Below are 23,617 nucleotides of genomic sequence, written 5' to 3'. Positions count from 1 at the left end.
ATCGCCTGCTGCCAGACAGTCCAGTTTCTCCCCGCATGAGTCCTGGGTCCCCAGAGACTTCCCGGAACCGGAGTTCAGAGCCGTCGGGAGCTTGTGACTCCCTCCGGATTCAAAAAGACCGCCGCGTCCTCGGGTGCCAGCCCCTTTCCGCGCGCGCGAGCCCTGTACCTCTGCGCTTCTCTTCTGCAGCTTCTCTTGCTCTCAGTGTGCTTTTCTTTCCTTCTAGTTGTAGAATTTACAGTCAGCCAGGCTTCCTGTGGTTCTGGATGATGTCCGTATTGTTTTTCTGAGGTATTAATCAATTGTTGTGAGCGGCATCAACTTCCCGGTGTTTATCTCTGCCGCCATCTTAGTTTCTCCTCTAATATTTGTTCTTGATCTTTAGCACATTATGAGGAAGAAAAAAAGAGTTCATAATAAAATGTAGCAGCAACACTGAGGAGCTTGGCAAATCCTTTCCCCAAACACTGGACAAAATTGTTTAAAAAAACAAACAAAACCATTTAATGTCTCGACATTAACCAAAGGGCATAAATTGAGAGGCATTTATTTAAACAAAGCTACCTGAATTTCACTAACAACAGTAATAGCCTGGCAATTTAGTCAGGAGCTGCTCCCATCTTTTTCTTTAGCTCTGTGGTCCTTCAAGTTCTACCTTTGGCAGGCAGGGCAAGGCATGAGGGCTGGCAGTCCTTATTCTGCTATCAGAGGGAGCTGACTTTGTTTAGAGCAGCTTGGAGGGATGTTCTTAATAATAATAGAGGTCTGTGGCAAACAATCCAGGAAAGCTAATATTATAGGAAGCAACAAAATGGCAGACTAGCCAGGTATTTATTAGGGTTATCTAGGAAAGAGATAGCCCTTATGGTCCTGAAGGCTGTGTGCATATATAAAGCCACACCTGTTCAGGAAAAAACTAAGAGGACCTTTGGAGGAAGCTAATTCTTCCTGAACACAGGTTAGACTGATAAGCTCCCTGCACTTTTACAAGATTCCCCCAAAACACACATCCTATGACAAAGGATGGAAGCCTACTGAGTTCCAGGTATTTAGGCAAAACTTCTCACCAGTCATTGGCTGACCACTAATTTATTCTGATGGGGGAGTGGGGTAGCAACCCCTAGAAAGCATGGCTTAAAAACAATAACTAAGCAGTGACATCAGAGGCTGCACACTGCTGAGGAAACAGATTCTACAGAATTGGTCCAGGCAAGTCACTAAACAGACAAACACAAAACAGTGATATAACCAATTTAGTTTATACAAGGGAAAATTTTAGATTGAGTTAACTTTTAAAACTGAAATATTTTATTGGAATGATATGTAAAAAATTTAGTTTAACCCACAGCATTTCTCATACTTAGAATTTTCCAAGCTTTGTTGCCCCAGTCCACAAATTGAGCTTTATCACTACAAAGTAAGTGTCATCTGTTGTGATAATTAATATAATAGGTTTTACATAATGTAGAAATTTCAAAGCAGGGGATTCCAACCATCCAATCAGTAGTCAACACATACCTGTAGCTTTTTCCATCCCAAAATCATCTATAAAGAGACAAGTAAGTGTAGAAATTAAGAGTAGAAGCTTCATAGTCATAATTGTGAATCCTGGCCCCATGACTTACAGCTGTTAGGGACTGAATGTTGTGTTCCCCCAAAATTCATACATTGAAGCCCTAACCCCCTAGGGCTTCTATAGGGAAATTAAGGTTTAACTCTATATAATAAAGGGCTAATATGCAAATTGTCCCCTGACCAGGAATTCCGCGGCCCCTCCCCCCAGAAGTTCATGCACTGGGCCTCTAGCCCTATCTAATAAAGGGGTAGTATGCAAGTTAACTGTCACTCCATCAACAAGATGGCAGCGCCTGTAGCCACAAGATGGTGGCGCTCAGTCCCATCAGCCCCGCTGCTGGAGTGTCTGGTCCTCTCAGCCCCGCTGGGGGGAGTGGTGGCCGAGCGGCACGGCTGGATCCACCCTCAGGCGATGAGCCCAGTGTCCTGCGCACCCCAGTCCATGGAGGGAGGGTGGGCGGCCAGTTGGGGTGTGGGACGCTGGCGTTGGTGCAGACTGGGCTGAGGGGACTCCCCCGTGCACAAATTTCATGCCCCAGGCCTCTAGTTAAGCCGTGAGAGTGGGACCCCAGTGTGATAGGATGAGTGTCCTGATAAGAGATCTTACTAATTCTCTACCATGTGAAGACCAGATACTCTAACAGACACTGAGATACCAAGTAACCTAAGAGATAAACTGAAGATAGTCACAATTCCATTTCTAAAAATCAAATTGTGTAAATATTTCAGCTGAAATATTTTCATAGGTATTTTTGCCTTTGTTCAGAGTACCTTTGACAAACGTTAACAAGGATATGGAATACAGTTGATGTGTTGGCTATTTGGAAAACTAGCACTTCTATTCTCTGGTATGCAATGGGAATGATTATGTATATTCATCACAAGCTATACTAGGATACTTGTATAGTGGCATTATTAGTAATAGCCAGAAACTGTAAACTGCCCAAATGCCCATTAACAGAATGTTTAAACTATATGTTCACACAAAGAAATACAATGAGGATGAAAAATTCCAACTAGCATACCACTATGGATGAATTTTACAAATATATTGAGTATACCAAAAAAAGCACTTGCTGTATGAATCCATTTATATGAATTTATACAAATGGGCAAAACTAGCAATAGAAGTAAAGATAGTGGTTCATCCTTGGGAGAGAGGGCTAGTTACTGGAATGGAGCAGAAGGAGTCTTTTGAGATGCTGGTACAGTTCTGTTTTTTCGCATGAAATCTGGTTACATGGAACATTTAGTTGGGGAAAATTCATCAAGCTATATTTTAGGACAGTGCTGTCCAGTATAATTCAGATGTAAGCCACATAATATAATTTAAAATTTTCTAGAAGCTACATTTAAAAAGGTAAAAAGAAACAATTGTAATTAACTTTATATTATATTTTACTTAACTTTAATATATCTAAAATATCATGAATTTACAGTCAGCATAAAAAGTTAGGTATATTTTATATTAGTAATAAGTATTTGCAATCCACTTAGAGTCAGACTAGAGTATTTTCCACTTACAGATTTAGACTAGCCACATTTCAAGTATACAGTAATCATATGTAACTAGCGGCTACCAAATTGGACACCATAGCCTTAAGCTATGTGTATTTTTTGTATGGACATTAGGTTAATGATGGACTGAATCACTACAGTGCTCCCAAAAGATTTTAATGGGGTTGAAAAATTCCTATCATCTGATGATGTTCCTATCATCATTGTTATACTCTTTTCTATTTTTATTTTTTTAAATTCTCACCCAAAGATATGTTTATTGATTTTGAGAGAGAGAGAGAGAGAGAGAGAGAGAGAGAGAGAGAGAGAGAAATAGATCGATCAGTTGCCTCCTATACAGAGATCAAACCTTTTGGTGTATGGGATGACACTCCAACCAACCGAACCGCCCACTGGGGCTTCATCATTATACTCTTAATTTACTTCGGCAGTCACAGAAAGATGTTTTTACTTTTAACGTAATGACTTTTCAAAAGTTTTACAGGCATACCTTGGCAATATTTTGGGTTTGGTTCTAGACCACTGCAATAAAGCAACTATTGGAATAAAGCAAGTCACACCAATTTTTGGATTCCCTATGTACATAAAAATTATGTTTACACTATACTGTAGTCTAGTAAGTGTACAATAACATTATGTCTAAAGAAGAATTGTATGTACTAGTACATACCCTAATTTTAATATTTATGGGGTTTTGTTGTTTATTGATTTCAGAGAGTAAGGGAGGGAGAGGGAGAGATTGGAACATCAATGATGAGAGAGAATCATTGATCGGCTGCCTCCTACACACACAACACCCACCACCAGGAACCAAGCCTATAACCTAGGCATATGTCCCGACTGGTAATCGAACCATGACCTCCTGGTTCCTAGGTTGACACTCAACCACTGAGCCACACCAGCCGGGCCCTATTTTTAAAATACTTCGTTGTTTTAAAAAGTGCTAACCATTATCTGACTGAGCCTTTAGCAAGTTGTAATTATTTGCCACAAACCTTCAATTAGTGAAAAGTGCAGTAAAATGAAACAAAATTAATGGGGTGTGCCTGTATTTTGATTCTACGATCAGGTTCGAAAAATTGAACCATTGTTGAAATTTGCAGATTTTGTATTTGAGGTATTTGATGACATTGGTGTAAAACTCGTGTCCTTTAGCTTTTTCCAAGTTTTTCTGTTAATGAAGCCAACATATAAACAGTTTTGCTTTTTGTATGTGCGTGGGAATGTGAATGAAATTAACTTAGATTTATATGTTTTATTTGTATTTTTTAAAATATATCTTTATTGATTTCAGAGAGGAAGGAAGAGGGAGAGAAAGATAGAAACATCAATGATGAGAGAGAATCATTGATCTGGCACACCCCACAATGGGGATCGAGCCCGAAGCTCAGGCACGTGCCCTGACTGGGAATCGAACCATGACCTCCTGGTTCATAGGTCGACTCTCAGTCACTGAGCCACACTGGCTGGGGCGGGTCATTTGTTTTAAATGAAAAGTTATGTTCTACAGAATGGTGTTAAATGCACCATGTGCAAGTGCATTTGTTAAATTGTAGTCTGAAGTACAAGATGAGGCTTCTTCAGCAGATTTATCTTTCGGTTTTCATGTGATCAGTGATAATTCTGATCCACACAGAATATTAAATGTCATTATTTTATGCAGATTTTACATTTATCATTGACATTCTTGTAAATGAATTTGATTCTTAAATTTTCATTAAGCCCTGGCTGGTTTGGCTCAGTGGATAGAGCGTCGGCCTGTGGACTGAGGGGTCTCAGGTTTGATTCCGGTTGGGGGCGTGTGCCTTGGTTGCGGGCACATCCCCGTTTGGGGTATGTGCGGGAGGCAGCTGATCGGTGTTTCTTTCTCATCGATGTTTCTAACTATCGCTCTCCCTTCCTCTCTGTAAAAAAATCAATAAAATGTATTTAAAAAAATTTTTTTTCATTAAACATGCACTTGGATTTTAAAATTCATTGCTGCAGAAAGGTAAGTATTACCAAACTGTAAGATGAATGTAATTATAGACTTAGGCAATATAATATAGACAAACTCACTGCAGCAAAAATGGTCAGAGTATTCTGTATATTCTCTATGAAAGCACTGCTGGACCTTTATTTCCCACATGGATCTCACATATACCCAACCACCTTTTATGATGACCCTACCTGACTACTTTGTGCGGATTGTAGTATAGACCATGGAGTAAAGATTAGTAGAACATGTTGCTGGCAAGCAGCGGGATGTTGAAAACCTTTCCGGCTACCACTTGAGATTGGTAGTTAGTTGTCCAAGGCCATTTGAGCATACTTTACTGGATGAGCGTGTAGTTTTATCAGCGAGTGCCCTTTATGCTGACCTTGAAAGGGAGTTATTCAGGTTGCAACAGAAAGCATTAGGTTAACATTGGTAATTGCTCATTGTCTTTCAGATTTAACCATTTATTAAAGTGCACACTTTTTACTGCACATATATTTCTTTCTTTTCTTGAATTTTTGTGAGTTTATTTGAGCCAAATGCACATATATTTCATTTCTCACTAGGAGAGACCAAGACACAGCTGGAATTAGGAATTAATTTGCTACATCTGTTAATAATAATAGTTTTTTCTTTTAATGAAATAAAAATCTCTGACTGCCCTGGCCAGGTGACTCAGTTGGTTGAAGCATTGTCCCATACACCAAAAGGTTATAGGTTCAATTCCCAGTCAGGGAGTGTATGGGAGGCAACCAATCAATGTTTCTCTCGCATGTCAATAATTTTTCTCTCTTAGCCTTTCTCTCTCTCTAAAAAATCATTTTTTAAAAATCCTCATGTTAGATTTGAAAAAAATCTCTGACCTTTGCTAGAATACATATTAGAGGCTAATAATTTCCTTAGGGAATTAGATCACATCTCGTGCTTCATGCTCTCATTTCATCGTGTAATGTTCCTATACTGGACTAAATCATAGTTGATAATTACATATTGATTTTTGTAATTATTTGTTCATTGTCCACCTGCCTCACTAGACCAGAAATTGTTAGGAAAAGCACCATTGGTTCCCTCACATTATATCCATGACACCTAGCACAGTGATTTGGACATAATAAAGACGCACTAAATATTTGTGGAAATATGGGAAAGAGAATGAGTGAATGCACAGGACAGAAGGGGTATACTGTTATCAGCAGGTGTGTACGAGTTGACATCTAGCTAAGTAATAGAAATCCCCTGGGAGTTGAGAACAGTGTTTCTTTGCAGGTGCTTCTGGCTTATATAGTACATTCTGAGAATACAGCAGGTATGTGTAATTATGTTTGGACAGATGTGTAAATTTTATATATTTATAAATGCAAAATAATAGCTAAGACTTAATTCAGTGTGTACTTAAGCACTTTTAAAGTATGTTGTCTCATTTAATTTTTACAACAGTCTTGTGAAGTAAATATTACTATGCCCAGTTTACTGAGGCTTGGAGAAATGAAATATATTGCCCTGGGACAAAGAATTAACTCTGCTCAGTGACAAAGGATTTATCACATGGAACAAGATCTCCAGCAGCACATGGTCCAGGCCTGGTATAGCACTTAATTATGTTATCAGGGGCTCTAGGTCTTTTCATCTTCCTGCTGTACTGTGCTCATTGTGTGACTATATCCTTATTATGTTTGCAAGCTGGCTGCTCTGTTTCTGGGCATTGCATCAGTTTTCTAGAAGGAGGAAGGGTGAAATGTCCCCCCCCCGCCCATCACCGTTTATCCACCCTACACCCTCCTCTAACTCTACCCCTCCTGTTCCCCAGGTGAAATGTCTCTCTTTTTTTTCCCATTAAAAAAAAAAATCTGCCGAAATCGGTTTGGCTTAGTGGATAGAGCGTCGGCCTGCGGACTGAAAGGTCCCAGGTTCGATTCCTGTTAAGGGCATATACCTGGGTTGCGGGCATATCCCCAGTGGGAGGTGTGCAGGAGGCAGCTGGTTGATGTTTCTCTCTCAGCGATGTTTCTGACTCTCTATCTCTCTCCCTTCCTCTCTGTAAAAAAAAATCAATAAAATATATTTAAAAAAATCTTTATTGTTGAGATTATTACAGATGTCCTTCTTTTTTTTCCCCCCCATGCCTCCCTCCACCTGGTTCCCGCCTTGTCCCAGGCCTTCACCACCCTATTGTCTGTGTCCATAGGTAATGCATACCCTATATAATAAAAGGCTAATAGGCAAATTGTCCCCTCAACTGGGAGCTCAACCAGGAGTTCAGCCAGAGTGTGGGGCCGGCCAGCTAACTGCCCACGGTCCCTCCCCCTGGCCAGCACCACCCCCAATTGCCCCACCCCTTCCCCTCCATTGCCCACTTCCATCCGGTTCCTTCCCCACCTCAAGCTTTCACCATAGGTAATGTCTGTGTCCATAGGTAATGCATGTATGCATATAAGATCTTTGTTTAATCTCTCCCCCCCCCGCCCCCTTCTGAGAATCAACAGTCTGTTCCATTTTCATGCCACTGACTTTATTTTATTCACCAGTTTATTCTGTCCGTTACATTTCTTATTTTTTTTGTTTTATTTTTAGATTCAGTTGTTGATAGGTATGTATTTGGTGTCATTTTGTTCATATTTTTTTATCTTTTTCTTTTTATTCTTCCTTTTCTTAAAGAATACCCTTCAACATTTCATATAATACTGGTTTGGTGGTGATGAACTCCTTTAGCTTTTTCTTGTCTGTGAAGCTCTTTATCTGACCTTCAATTCTCAATGATAGCTTTGCTGGGCAGAGTAATCTTGGTTTTAGGTCCTTGCTATTCATCACTTTGAATATTTCTTGCCACTCGCTTCTGGCCTGCATAGTTTCTGTTGAGATATCAGCTGAAAGTCTTATAGGTATTCCCTTATAGGTAACTAAGTGCTTTTCGCTTGCTGCTTTTAAGATTCTCTCTTTGTCTTTAGCCCTTGGCATTTTAATTATGATGTGTCTTGGTGTAGTCCTCTTTGGGATTCTCTTGTTTGGGAATCTCTGTGCTACCTGGACTATTTCTTTCACCAGGTAGAGGATTTTTTCTGTCATTACTTCAAGTAGGTTTTCAATATCTTGTTCTCTTTTTTTCTTCTGGCATCCCCATAATTCTAATGTTAGTACGCTTGAACTTGTTCCAGAGGCTCCTTACACTATCTTCATATTTTTGGATTCTTCTTTTTGCTCTTCTGGTTGGGTGTTTTTTGCTTCCTCAGATTTCAAATCATTGATTTGATTCTCAGAATTCTGTATTCTACTATTGAATCCTGTATGTTATTCTTTATTTCAGTCAGTGTATGCTTAATTTCTGACTGGTCCTTTTCCATGTGTTTGGCATTCTTGCTAAGATCCTTGGAGGTTTCTAGAAGATTCTTAAGTAACCTTATAACTGTAGTTTTGAACTCTATGCCCAGTAGTTTGCTTTCTTCCATTTCTTTCATTTGTGACATGTTTCTATGTCTCTTCATTTTGGCTGCTCCCCTGTGTTTGTTTCTATGTATTGGGTAGAGCAGCTATGTCTCCTTGAGTTGGTAGAGTGGCCTTGTATAGTAGGTGTCCTCTAGGACCCAGTGACTCAGCCTCCCCAGTCACCTGAGCTGGGAACTCTAGGTGCACCCCTTTGTTGGCTTAGCACAGTTTTTAATTTAAAATACATATTTTATTGATTTTTTACACAGAGGAAGGGAGAGGGATAGTTAGAAACATCGATGAGAGAGAAACATCAATCAGCCGCCTCCTGCACACCCCCCACCGGGGATATGCCCGCAACCAAGGTACATGCCCTCGACCGGAATCGAACCTGGGACCCTTCAGTCTGCAGGCCGATGCTCTATCCACTGAGCCAAACTGGCTACAGTGGCTTAGCACAGTTTTGTTGTAGTTGAGACTTGATAGCTATTGATGTCACTGGGAGGAATTGACCTTCAGGCCAATTTGCTCTGAGGACCAGCTGTGACTACAGTGGGAGAGCTGCTATGCAGGAGACAACCCTATGGAGCAGGACTTGCTTCAGGGGGGCTTTGGTGCTCACTGAGTCTGCCCCTTGAGTGTGTCGCTTATGGCTGTGTAGACATGTAATCTGGTATGGCCTGATACTGACCACTGGGTACACTGGCTCTTGGGTCTCCAGGGAGATGCAAAATCATTCACTGCTTAGGGCCACCCAGCAGAAGCTACGAGAGATCAACAGATTCCTCCTCTTTGTATTGGGTTTGAAGTGCCCAGATAAGCCCCAGTATGAAGAAAGGCAGACTGGTGCTGGTGCCAGGTCTTGGGCCTTTTATTGATATTTTTGGGGCTCCCTGACCCAACTGCAGCTTATTTGAGATTTTCAAGGACAGGCCATTCAATTGTAAAGCCGCTGCAAGCAGCTTGAGTGGAGTTGTAAACTGGATGAAGTGGGGTTGTAGGGAATCACCAGGGTGGAGCAAACAGAAATGGCTGCCAGTCAGCCCTGCAACTGGGGAGATCCCAGCACAGGAACAGTGATCCCTGTGAGTGCCTCCTTCTGGGAGAAAGCCACCCCCAAGTTCCTGTCGTGATGCCAGACAAATGTGTCCCCCAGAGCCTTGCCCTGGTGTTGGAGCTCAGATGAATCAGGACCTTGCAAGTTCAGTTCGTGGTGCTGGCATTTTAAGAACAGCTGGTTTTTCAGCCTGTAGTTACGGGGACTTCTTTTCCCAGCTCTGGGACCCTGGGCTTGGGGGTCTGGGACCCCTTGCTCCTTTGGGCGACCTCCTGCAGAAAAGATCTCCCTCCCAATTAAAAATGTGGCACACGTGGGTGCCAAACCAGCCCATTCTGTGCCTCCTACCAGTCTCAGTGTGCTTTCTTCTTTACTTCTCTAATTGTAGGACTTCCATTTAGCCAGCTTTCCGGCAGTTGTGGGGGGCAGCGAGTACAGGCGTTTTTACCTATGGCCATCTTGGTTCCCTCTCCAGATGAAATGTCTCTTAAATGACTTTTTAGAAGCCCCATTGGGTTGACTTATGTTTCTTTCTCATTGGTTAAGAACTAAGTTACCTGGCCACCCTTGGTGCAATGAATCTAGGAAGGTGAATATTGATTACTTTTTTTGTATTGTTTTTGATCTTTTAGTTTCTTCAATTGTACTATTGGAAATCCTATTATTGAGGAGTGTGTAGCTGCAAAGGTTGAGCATCCTGTGCTGTAGACAGTACAGGAAAATTACACGATGAAATGAAGCACAACTTGTGATCTAATTCCCTAAAGAAATTAGTAGCCTCTAATGTGTATTCTAGCAATGGTCAGAGATTTTTTAAGTTGGAGGGTATTGTAGTCAGATTGTGCTGTAGAATATGGCTTTGAGGGCTTTGTGGTGGGTTAGGAAGTGACAGATTAGAAGCAGGAAGAGAGCCCTAACCGGTTTGGCTCAGTGGATAGAGCTTCAGCTTGTGGACTGAAGGGTCCCAGGTTCGATTCCGGCCAGGGGCATGTACCTTGGTTGCGGGCACATCCCCAGTGGGAGGTGTGCAGGAGGCAGCTGATCGATGTTTCTTTCTCATCAATGTTTCTAACTCTATCTCTCTCCCTTCCTCTCTGTAAAAAAATCAATAAAATATATATTTTAAAAAAAAGAAGAAGAAGCAGGAAGAGATTGTTTAGGAGACCTTTGCAATAATTTAAGTAAGAGATCTTAGGATTCTGAACTAGGAAAATGTAGGAATAAAAAAGAGACTAAAGATTCCAAAAGTATTTAGGAGGTCGAATGGATAAGGCTTGGTTGTTGATTGGCTCTGTGGAGACAGGGGAGAATGAAGAGTCAAAGGTGGCTCCGGTTTCTGACAGAAATTAATAAGTGGTGCCACTAACTTAGACTAAAGAAGGGTAAAGGAGGAAGGTTAAATTGGTTACCTTTTTAGACACGGTGAGTTTGAGGTATGTGGAGTTCCTTCATGTGCAAATCTTTATCCATTAATTGAGAAAGGATTAGGATAGATTTGTCCTATGTTACAAACATTTTTTTAATAATATCCCATGGAATTTTATTTACTTTTTTTGTTTAGAAATTTCTAATATTTGTATAACCCTGTTAATATTCTCTTTTATATTTCTGGCTTTAGTGTTATAATTGGAGGGCTTGGCCTGTCTTATCCCAATTATAGATGTATATACCCAACTTTTTTCTTGTACATCTATGGTTTAAATATTGACTTGATCATGATTTTATTTTATTTTTTTAATATATTTTATTATTTTTTACAGAGAGGAAGGGAGAGGGATAGAGAGTTAGAAACATTGATGAGAGAGAAACATCGATCAGCTGCCTCCTGCACACTCCCCACGGGGGATGCACCCGCAACCAAGGTACATGCCCTTGACCAGAATCGAACCTGGGCCCCTTGAGTCCGCAGGCCGAAGCTCTATCTGCTGAGCCAAACCGGTCAGGGCCATGATTTTATTTTGATGAATAGGATGAGGAAGGGAAAGAAAAGGGAAGAGCATTTGTAGTTATTTCCAAAGCGTGGTATAAAACATACTGAGTTTTCTTTTTAAAGTAGCTTTTACATTAATTTTTTATGGTTTTAATGTTTTAAGGAATATTCTACTGTTTTTTTCCTTCCACAAGTAAAGCACCCTCCAGTTTTGAGTTTTTATTATAAATTAAAATATATATTTCTTGTATTCTTCTGATAGCAGGAGGATGCGTTAGCACGACACGCCTCTGAAGAGGCTCGGAGAAGGACACGTGAATTTGAAGATAGAGACAGGTCTCATCGGGAGGAAATGGAGGTGAGAGTTTCACAGCTGCTGGCAGTATCTGGTTAGTACTTCCCCCCAAACTCTGAGGCTCTATTTGTGACGTTTGTGCATAATGTTTTAAAATAGTTTAAATTTAATTTTGGCTTTCATTTTCAATAGTTATACTCCATAATTTTGTCCTTATTAAATGTAATTGGTATAAAGAAACTTTGCCTTAATTTTAAGGTTGTACATGAATTCTTCACTTAGTGGTTTTTATAAAAAGCATTTACCATATGTGTATTTTCTCTTAATTCATCAATCCAAATATTTTACCTATTTTTTCTTTTTTTATATATATTTTATTGATATTTTACAGAGATGAAGGGAGAGGAATAGAGAGTTAGAAACATCAATGAGAGAGAAACATCGGTCAGCTGCCTCCTGCACGCCCCCTACTGGGGATGTGCCTGCAACCAAGGTATAGGCCCTTGATGGGAATCGAACCTGGAACCCTTTAGTCCACAGGCCGATGCTCTATCCACTGAGTCAAACCAGTCAGGGCTACCTATTTTTTCTTAATTATTTTTCAGATTCTTTGTTTTAAAATACCTTTTATCATAGAAAACATATTTTTAGAACATTATTAAAACTCTTTGCAATATTATATTTAATTTGTGAATATTTGTGTTGATTTTGTAGCAGTATAATTTTTGGTCATTTTTTTGTATTCTCTTTATAGAGAAAAATTTAATATTTCAAAGTACCCTTTTTCTAGAGAGGGGTAGGGGAAGAGAAAAAGAGAGAGAAACATCCATGTGAGAGAGAAACATTGCCCTGACCAGGGCTGGGGATTGAACAGGGGATTGAACCCTCGACCCTTTGGTCTTTGGGGCAACACTCTAGCCACTGAGAAACCGAGCTAGGATTAGTTTGATTATTCTTATAAACAATTTTACTTGAAGAAAAACATTTTGATGTGTTAGTTTATATGTGTGTGTTTATATTTGTTTAAATAAAAATATAGTTTGTTGATGGGAGTACCAAATAATTTATTGTGCGGATAGTTTCCAGTTGGTTTTTTGTCAGTGATTTGAAAGAATGGGCTTCACAGTCAGACCTACTTGAGACTCCTGCTCCATCATTCGCCAATCTCTCTTAAGAGATTTCTCATAGAAATTATTGTGAGAATTAAATAGGAAAATGTTTGTAAAGCACTTAGTATGGTGCTTGGTATGTGTATGCCTACAATAAATAATAGATCTAAAGTACTTTCACACTAAAAGCTCTACCCAGTGATGGTTCTAGTTAATTGAATTATATGGCTAATAAGAAGATCCTTTTAGTTCTCTAAAGTGTATCAGGCACTTTCCTTGCATTATGACGTAGAGCATAGAAAAAGATTATTATATTTTCATCAATGATTTAAGATCTTGTAGGTCTTTATGGCAATAATTTAAAACATCAGTTCTTGTAGAGAACTCTCATCGAGAAAATTGGGCAGGAATCAGACTCCTGAGCTTGCATTGCCAATTACTTAAGGGAGTTTGGGGTATGTATGTCTTTTGGCACTTTGCATATGTATATTTTGCTTCCCTTTTTATTATTTACTTACATATATTTTTTAGAATTACAGTTTACCTTCAATATTACTCTATTAGTTTCAGGTGTACAGCACAGTGGTTCAACAATCATATACTGTACAAAGTGATCCCCCAATATTTTAAAAACCCAACTTGCCCCATACATAATCCTATATAATGAAAGTCTAATATGCAAATTGACTGAACAGTGGAACGACTGGTCTCTATGACTCGCACTGACAACCAGGGAGCAGATGCTCAACATAGGAGCTGCCCCCCTGGTGGTCAGTACACTCCCACAGGGGGAGCGCTGCTCAGCTAGAAGCTGGGCTCACAGCTGGTGAGCGCAGCTGCAGTGGCAGGAGCCTCTCCTGCCTCTGCTGCAGGCAGGCAGCAAAGGAGCGAGAGGTCCTGGACTGCAAGAGCCCCGGATTGCAAGAGGGATGTCTGACTGCCAGCTTAGGCCCCATCCCCTTGACAGGCAGACATCCCCTGAGGGGTCCTGGATTGCAAGAAGGCACAGGCCGGGGTGAGGGGCGCCCTCCCCGCCGCCCCTTACCCCTACCCCCCAGTGCACAAATCTCCTGCACTGGGCCTCTAGTTATAATATTACTGACTATACTAGTATATTCTCTATGTTGTTATTTATATCTCTGTGATTATTCTGTAACTATTTGTAACTACCAATTTGTGCTTTTGCTTCCCTTAAAAAAAGAATCCATAACAAATTCCTTATGTCAGCTTGTTTTCTTGCAGTTTACCTCCTTTTTCCTAAAAGGAGAACATTAAAAATGTTTTCTTCCCATAATTAAAGTACTATAAGAGGCCTTAATATCATATAATGCAGGGGTCCTCAAACTATGGCCCATGGGCCACATGTAAATACAAATATTGTATTTGTTCCCGTTTTGTTTTTTTACTTCAAAATAAGGTATGTGCAGTGTGCATAGGAATTTTTTCATAGATTTTTTTAAAACTATAGTCTGGCCCCTCCAGTGGTCTGAGGGACAGCGAACTGGCCCCTGTTTAAAAAGTTTGAGGACCCCTGATATAATGGAACAAAGTTTCTTTTCTGTTGTTTGTTTCAGTTTTGATATTTTTTACCACATGTTATTTTAAAACAATTTGTTTTCTTACATTCAGCTTAACGTTCTTTTTTTTTTTTAATATATTTTATTGATTTTTTACAGAGAGGAAGGAGAGAGATAGAGAGTTAGAAACATCGATGAGAGAGAAACATCGACCAGCTGCCTCCTGCACACTCCCCACTAGGGATGCACCCGCAACCCCGGTACATGCCCTTGACCGGAATCGAACCGGAGCCCCTTCAGTCCGCAGGCCAATGCTCTATCCACTGAGCCAAACCGGTTTCGGCTTAACGTTCTTATTACAGTTGAAAAAACTGAGAAAAATTAATTGACTTTCTTAGAAGGAAGAAAGAAGGCTTAAATCAGTTTCCTAACCAAAAGGTCTCCACAAGTACAGGCTAGCACTGGGAAATGAATTTCCACATCACCCATAAAGATGATTAAGTTAAAAAAATAAAATCTGCCAGGAGAGTTTAGAAATCATTTTACCTGGAAAAGAAAAGACTGAGACAGAAGAGAATAATAATGGTTGCAGTGGGTGGTCCTGATGCCTGGTGAGACGGGGTCCAAGGAGCAATGGTAATTCGTGGGTGGTAGTAACCCAGTAGTAGATAGTCCTTAGAAGCATGAGATCCTGGCAGCACAGAGGCTTAGGGATGTCCCACTCATGCTTGGATAACTCTGTGACCTCTGGCCCTGGTATGCTAAACTTGTAATTGTGGTGCTCATTAGCATTTAACATATGTGTAAGGTTGAGGTCTCTAACAGCAGGAAGCAAAACCCCACGTGGTTAATAGCTCAATGGGTTTGATTTTCGCCAATTTTTTAACCTGAAATCAGTTTAAAAAATTCATTGGACATGTTTCTATTTTACCATTTGTAAAATTTAGAAAGTTTTAATGCATCATCCATGGTAGGATTTAGCATTTTCTTTTTCTGATTTTTCTGTAAAAGGGTATTTTAGTAGTCTGATATTTTCTTTATTTTTTAGAGGTAATGACAAGTTATCATTAATTTGGCAATTGAAAAACCATAGTGAAATGAATAAACACTATTTAGTAACCGTGTCTAAGTACTGTTAAGTCTTTGGTATATAGTAAAATGATATGCAAAAAGAACAGAACACTGTGTATAATAATATCTTATTACCCTATGGGTATTTTTTAAAGGAATACATACACATATTTGTTTGAATGTCCATAGCCTCTCTAATAAGGATACAGTAAGAAACTGTAACTGGAAATTACAGAGGGAATCAGGTATCTAGGGGCCACACAGGAGGAGGATTACTTTTCACTACTTATTTTTTGTACCTTTTGAATTTTATATCGTGTATATTACCTATTTAGAAAAGAAATAAAATTTGTTTTTAATGTTAATACAGAATGGTGAAAATTGAAGACTTTATAACTTGCTGTCTGTAGTCTCTGGCATATAGGTTGCTTTAAAAAATGTGAAATCCTTTCTCCAGTTGAAATTTTATACAGAACGCCAATAGATAAAATAGATACAGGAACACTGTTCAGTGAATCAGGGGTAGAGATTATCCTCGTCTCTCTCTAGAGTCTGTGGGGTATTTTCAGGGAACCCAGTAGTTGGCAGCATGTAACTTGAGAGTCTTTGATATAGAAGAATAAACAAGAGGTTTGTAATAGATTTCCCTGGTTTTAAATCCTAACCCCATTACTGGTTACCATATGACATTGGGAAAGCTGCCTATTTTCTTGAGCCTCATCTGTAAAACAGGGCTAACACCTTTCCTCCTGGGTTGCTCAGTATCTAACACTTATATTGGGGCTCAGTGCAAGCTAGTTTCTTCACCTCATTCTGTGCACCTTGATTCACACTGTACCTGGACTCTCAATAAAGGCAGGCATATCCTCACTTCAGATACTATTTTGCCAAGTTACTTTAGTTTCTGGTTTTGTTTGTTTTTTGATTTGTGTATTTTTTAAAATTAATACTTAAAGTGAGAGAGAGGGAGAGGGAATGAAACATCAATGTGAGAGTGAAACATGGATCAGCCATCTCCTGTACACTCCCCACTGGGGATTGAGCCTGCAACCTGGGCATGGGCCCCAACCTCAAATTGAACCAGTAACCTTCTGATCCATGGGATAACGCCCAAACAACTGAGACACACTGGCCAGGGTTGTTTGTGTATTTTTAAATATTTTTTTGTTTTATTCTTGATTTTTAAGAGAGGAAAGGAGAGAGAGAGAAAGGTAGAAACATCAATGAGAAAGAGAACAGCTGCCTCCTGCACGCCCCCTACAGGGGATTGAGCCTGAAACCCTGGCATGTGCCCTGACGGAATCAAACAAGTGACCTCCTGGTGCATGAGACTATGCTCAATCCATTGAGCCACACTGGCTGGGCTATTGGTGTATTTCTCTAATAATAAAAGATTTTGCACTTTTCTTGATTCTTTGGAGATAAAGATAGCAGTTACCTGGGGGAGAAGGTATAAGGGGAACTTCCCAAGTTTTGGTGATGTTTTATTTCTTGATGCTGGTTACGTGGGTGTGTTCACTTAGTGAAAACTCACCAAGGTACATATTTATGATTTGTGCACTGTTCTGTAGACTTAAAAAAATGTAGACTTTTAAAAAGAAAAAATAGCTCTGGATCGTTTGGTTCAGTGAATAGAGCATCTGAAGGGTCCCAGGTTCGATTCCAGTCAAGGGCACATGCCTGGGTTTTGAGCTTGATCCCCAGTAGGGGGCGTGCAGGAAGCAGCCAATCAATATTTCTGTCTCATCATTGATGTTTCTATCTTTCTCTCCCTCTCCCTTACTCTCTGAAATCAGTATAAATATATATATATATGTTTTTAAAATAAATAATTAAAATAATCACAGACATTTATTCTATGAAATGCGCCTGCCCATTTCTTGCTGGTTTCAGTGGGTGGTCCTGATGCCTGGTGAGACTGGGTAATTCATGGGTTGAACCATTATTATTTGCCTGTTGCCACAAAGAAGTAGCCCAGTGCCTTTTCTCCAATGATTTGAAAATGTTGACATGCTACCTGTGGCAGTTCTCTTCAGGTTACATATCTCTGTAACTATAATTTAAATACCTTACTTTTGGCTTTTGTTGAGGGATATTGAGGTTAATAAGGGACAGGGTACATGCTCTGGTCATAGGTAAATGAAAAATATACCTCTGTCATCAGTTCGATAGCAGCTTGTACACACTCTGTAACTAGCAACAGCTTTCACTTGATTGGTCTCTTAACCTAAAACTTAATATGGCACTGTTTGTTCTTAATTCAGCTGCAAAGTGATAGTGCTGAATGAGATTTTCTCTAGTATCTAGAAACTGGTATCATTGGTTAGGTTATAAAGCATTAGCAAATAAGTTGTTATCTTTAATGTCAGAATGGGTAAATAATGTTGCTTATCCAGCTTTTGGCAGTTTTAATGCAATTCAGCAAATCATAGAAGAATTTTATGTGGAAACTATTTGGAAGTAAAAACAGTCAAAAATCTTTATGTGGTTTTTTTGTATTTGTGTTTTGTATGTTTTTGGAGCCTTCTATTCTGTGTGGTCCAAGAAAAAAAAACTCCCAACCTTATTCATTTTAAATTCCCACAGACTTCAGTTTTCAAATCACTATACTCTACCAACACTCATATTTGGGTAAGGAAGGACCAATTAACATAAGAATCTGTCTATACTGGGCCTTCCTAAAGTGTGTGTTGGCTAAAGGCATTAGATGAGAGTAAACTGGGAATATGAACTATGAACTGGGACTAAGAATGAGAATCAGAAAAGGATTAATGAGGAATTGGATACTAAATCTGTCTTCTCCCGCACTGAGAGAGTGACTCAGTTTGCTGTCTGATGTAGGAAATGTAGACTTTTTTTTAAAATTTATTTTGTTTTAATCTTGTTTTAGTTTGTAAAATTACCCTTAACCACAGGATTCAGATATTTTTTTAACTTTTGAGAAGTTCATATAAATTGAGAAGTGATGAGCAGCTTTGTTCTAATAACAGCAGCATGAGTGCTAAGTATGTGCCACACATGAGAAATGATGACACAGCTGGATACACTACAATATTTGCTTTACCCTTGATTCTTAAATGCTCTTATAAAGTATGTCTCCATTTTGAAGAACTGAGGCTGAGAGAGGATGAGAAGCTTGTCTAAGATCACGTAGCTAAGGTGGTAGAGCCATCCCTATCCAAGCCCAGATATGTGGGTTCTTTTCACTATCTTATTTTTTTTTAATATATTTTATTGATTTTTTACAGAGAGGAAGGGAGAGAGATAGAGAGTTAGAAACATCGATGAGAGAGAAACATCGATCAGCTGCCTCCTGCACATCTCCCACTGGGGATGTGCCCGCAACCCAGGTACATGCCCTTGACCGGAATCGAACCTGGGACCTTTCAGTCCGCAAGCCGACGCTCTATCCACTGAGCCAAACCGGTTTCGGCCTTATTTTGAAATATCACTTTATAGTTCAAATATTTATACATTTTTATTGATTTCAGAGAGGAAGGAAGAGGGGGAGAGAGAGAGAGAGACAGACATCAGTGATGACAATCATTAATCTGCTGCTCTTATACTGCACACCCCCAACAATGTTTAACTTTTTAAATTTTTTTTATAGCAAAGGTGGAAATTTATTGAGAAACAAGCACAGAGTCCCATGTGGAGAGGGGGAAGAGTCCCCTGTTTAGATATGTTTAACTATTAGGGCATTTTCTCATGAAGAGTGTTCACTAATTTGATGACCTTAATAATAAAAGAATGAAAATTGCCCTAACCCAGCGGTTCTCAACCTGTGGGTCACTAACCTGTGGGTTGCGACCCCTTTGGGGGCCGAACAACCCTTTCACAGGGGTCGCCTAAGACCATCGGAAAACATATATAATTATATATTGTTTTTGTGATTAATCACTATGCTTTAATTATGTTCAATTTGTAACAATGAAAATACCTCCTGCATATCAGATATTTACATTATGATTCATAACAGTAGCAACATTACAGTTACGAAGTAGCAACGAAAATAATTTTATGGTTGGGGGTCACCACAACATGAGGAACTGTATTAAAGGTTCGGGGCATTAGGAAGGTTGAGAACCACTGCCCTAACCAGTTTGGCTCAGTGGATAGAGTGTCAGCCTGTGGACTGAAGGGTCCCAGGTTCAATTTCGGTCAAGGGCATGTACCTTGGTTGCAGGCACATCCCCAGTGTGGGGTGTGCAGGAGGCAGCTGATCGATGTTTCTCATGATGTTTCTAACTCTCTCTCTCCCTTCCTCTCTGTAAAAAATCAATAAAATATATTTTTTTAAAAACCCTATTCTGGTAAACTTAATGAAAAATTAGAAGCAAGAGCCCCTACATATTGACTAAGGAGAAAAAACTAGAAATTATAAACTTTATTATGCTTTTAAAATAATGCAGTTTAGAGAGTTTCTTTGCCATCATCTAGTCAGGCTTATTAACCACAAAATTATTCCTTCTAAAGCATTCAGCCTCCATTAGAAAACTGCCATAGTAGAAAGCATTGCTTCTTAAGACAGCTCAGACATTTGTTGAATTTGTCCTGTGGAAGCTATTTCACTGAACCTTAATCTGTTTTTGTATTTGTCTCCTTCTGTGGCAGCCCATACATCTTCTCTTCTAGCATTAAATTGCCTCCCAGTCTTCCAGCTCACATTCTTCCCTCCTCTGCTCTCATTCATACTTTGTCAGACTTCTCTTTTAATTTTCCTATTGACCCTCCTTCATATGACTTATATCTATCTCATTCCTTCTTAACAATGTAAATAGAAATTAAAAACACAAATAAATAGAAAAATATAAACAAAACTATGGTAACTTCTGCATAGCCATGACCAGGGAAGAACTCCAGCTGCTGCTGCTGCTGCTGATTCTTTGTACTCCTTTGAAGTCATCCCTTTATTATTATTTTTTAAATAATTCTTTTTAAAAAAAATATATTTTTGTTGATTTTAGAGAGAAAGGGAGAGGGAGGGATAGAGAAACACCAATGATGAGAGAGAATCATTGATTGGCTGCCTCCTGCATGCTCGAGCCTGAAACCTGGGCATGTTTTCTTGACTGGAGTTGAATCTGGGATCCTTCAGTCCACAGGCTGATGCTCTATCCACTGAGCCAAACCGACTAGGGCTCATCCCTTTATTATTAAAATAATTTGAAAATTACTCTTATCTCAAGACAAAAGCTGAAATGGGCTTTTCACAAAGTATTGGTAGGTTTGTAGTGATTTCTAAATATATAATTAGGATTGACCTTTCTCTGTGTTTCTTCATTGCTCGGCTTCTTTCTACCCTTCATTGACTGAAACCAGATACTCATATCATCATCTCTGATTTTGCAGAATTGATCTGTCCTTATACTACTACATTTAGCATTGATTCTATATGGAACATAAATTGTTTTTCCTGACCATATATATTCCATAGCTGTATTAGTCTATAACCATGCAGCATAACTTTAACGTGATTAGTTCATTGAAAGGAATGCCCTAAAATTTAGAGTGCAATCTGCTAATAAAAACAATAAAGTCTGCCCTGGCTGGTGTGGCTCAGTTGGTTGAGCATTGTCCCATGCACCAAAAGGTTGCTGGTCCTATTCTGGTCAGGGCACATACCCAGGTTGCAGGGTTTGATCCCAGGTCTAGGGCGTGTTGGGAGACAACCTAGTGATGTTTCTCTCCCTCCCTTCTTCCTCCCTCTCTCCTCTCTTCCTCCCTCAAATCAGTGAACATATTCTCAGGTGAAGATAAAAATAAAAATAAAGTCTGCTAGAGAAATATAAAAATTTATAGGAAAGATAATAAAAGTTAGTGTTGGATTTTATTTGATTTTTTTAAAGTGAATAAGGCAGTATTGTGTCTGTCTAAATCACAACTCTCTTGAGAAATGATGACTTAGCTGGAACTTCTGACTAAACTTGATCTTACAGTACAAGTGTGACTTGTTGAGATGATTCTTTGAATGTCAAGAATGCTCTAATCACTGTTTTTGATATTAAGAATTGAAATATTTTGACTTTTGGTTAAATTTGTTTCTAAAAACTGACAGACAGTGGAGATTCAGTTGAGATATTGATACATGATTCCGTTTAGCTAAAGATTGCATGGATAATTGCAGTTAATCCCAGTTGTTGGTATGTAATATAGGGGGTTAAAAACAAGATCCAGATTGAAAAAGATGGTCACTTGGACTAGGGTAAGAATGGTAAAGATAGTCAGAAAGATTCGTGCAAGAATAGACCATCCTGCCCTAACCGGTTTGGCTCAGTGGATGGAGCATCGGCCTGCGGACTGAAAGGTCCCAGGTTCGATTCCAGTCAAGGGCATGTACTTTGGTTACGGGCACATCCCCAGTAGGAGGTGTGCAGGAGGCAGCTGATCGATGTTTCTCTCTCATCGATGTTTCTAACTCTATCCCCCTCCCTTCCTCTCTAAAAAAATCAATAAAATATAATTTAAAAAAGGAAAAAAAAAAGAACAGATCCTTCCTCTGGCTGCCAGCACCACCTTCGCTCTGGCCGGAGCACAGGCTTTTCTGCACCACACCCAGCCGCCTGCCAGCTTTGTCGGGTTGATTTGCATACTCACTCCTGATTGGCTGGTGGACATGGCCAAGGGACGGTCAACTTACATATTTCTCTTTTATTGGTGTAGATTTTAAGTATATACTTAAAGGTAGAGCTGTCATAATTTGCTGTTGGGTGTCAGAGAGAGAGATATTATGGGTGACCTCGAGGTTTTTTGCTTAAACAATTGGTAAAGTGAGTTGCCCTTATCTAACATAGGAAAACTGTTGTTGCAGGCGCCAAGTTCTGTATACCAACTGATGTTTATGTTTGACTGACATTAGTAGTCACTAAAGAAAGCTTATGAGAGCCGAAACGGGTTTGGCTCAGTGGATGGAGCGTCGGCCTGCGGACTGAAGGGTCCCAGGTTCGATTCCGGTCAAGGGCATGTACCTTGGTTGCGGGCACATCCCCAGTGGGAGATGTGCAGGAGGCAGCTGATGGATGTATCTCTCTCATCGATGTTTCTAACTCTCTATCTCTCTCCCTTCCTCTCTGTGAAAAAGTCAATAAAATATATTTTAAAAAAAATAAAAAACTTATGAGGAAGCGTGCAGTGGAATTCCTGAAATATTGCGTGTGGACCAAAGGGGCGCTAGGTTATATTATCAGAATGTCATACACAGTATGTTAGTTGTTAGATGTTCTCTATAACTTGCCATAAATAGTTTAACTAGGAAATCTTTATTATAAAGTAAAACTTAAAATTCTCAGTGTTTATAATTGTCAAGCCTCTTAGTTGTTAAATGTTATTGTAAAGATACTTCTGGGTATACAAGTTAACCAAGAACTCTAATTTTACATTTCTATTTTTGCTTTTGAAAGACAATATTTTATCCATAGTAATTCTGGATTTTATTTCTTGAGGTGGAGATTTTTAGTTCAAGTTCAGGTGGCAGAGAAGGAATTCAATAAGAGATTAAATTTATTTCAACCATTTTTCTTTATCTGTAAAATGGGTAAATAATAGCAACTATGTTATAAGTTAAACCCTTTAGTCCCAAAACAGTAAACGTAGATTTGTTGTTTTTTTATACATGGTACATCTATATATATATATAAAAGGCTAATATGCAAAGTGTCCCCTTGGGAGTTCGACCAGGAAACCAGGAGTTCAATTGCTCGCTATGATGTGTGCTGACCATCAGGGGGCCGCATGGAAAAGAGGAAGGCCTCAGCCTGCAGCCAGGGAAGGAGTGCCCTAGCTGGCAGCCAGAAGGCCCCAATTGGCCCTGATCGCAGGCCAGGCCTAGGGACCCTACCCATGCACGAATTTCGTGCACCAAGCCTCTAGTATTTCAATAATGTTCTTTAAGTATAACGAGATTTTTATTCTTGGTTTTTAAGGAAACTTTAGCCAAATATTTCATACATACCGTATTTGCCGGCGTATAGGATGATTTTTTGGCCCTGAAAAATATGCCTCCAAGTGGAGGGTCGTCTTATACGCCAGGTACACTTCAGATAGACTGCCCATAGTGCTTGCCTGCCCCGTGCCATAGTGGCCTCCCGATGCCCGCCCACTTCATTCCACATACCGTTCAGGCATCAGCAGCGCTGCTGGGTGTATGC

General features: G+C 39.6%; 1 protein-coding gene across 1 annotated transcript in view; it reads left to right on the top strand.

The window, feature by feature from the left end:
* CBFB (core-binding factor, beta subunit) overlaps nt 1–23,617 on the top strand; it is a 55,946-nt gene that overhangs the window by 29,238 nt on the left and 3,091 nt on the right. Inside the window, exon 5 of the mRNA XM_015567818.1 lies at nt 11,741–11,867. Within this exon, the coding sequence (XP_015423304.1) occupies nt 11,741–11,867 (127 nt within the window). The remainder of the gene's footprint in view (nt 1–11,740; nt 11,868–23,617) is intronic.

Source organism: Myotis davidii, unplaced genomic scaffold (assembly GCF_000327345.1).
Source record: "Myotis davidii unplaced genomic scaffold, ASM32734v1 scaffold243, whole genome shotgun sequence".
Lineage (NCBI taxonomy): Eukaryota > Metazoa > Chordata > Mammalia > Chiroptera > Vespertilionidae > Myotis > Myotis davidii.
This window is presented reverse-complemented; position numbering and strand designations above follow the sequence as displayed.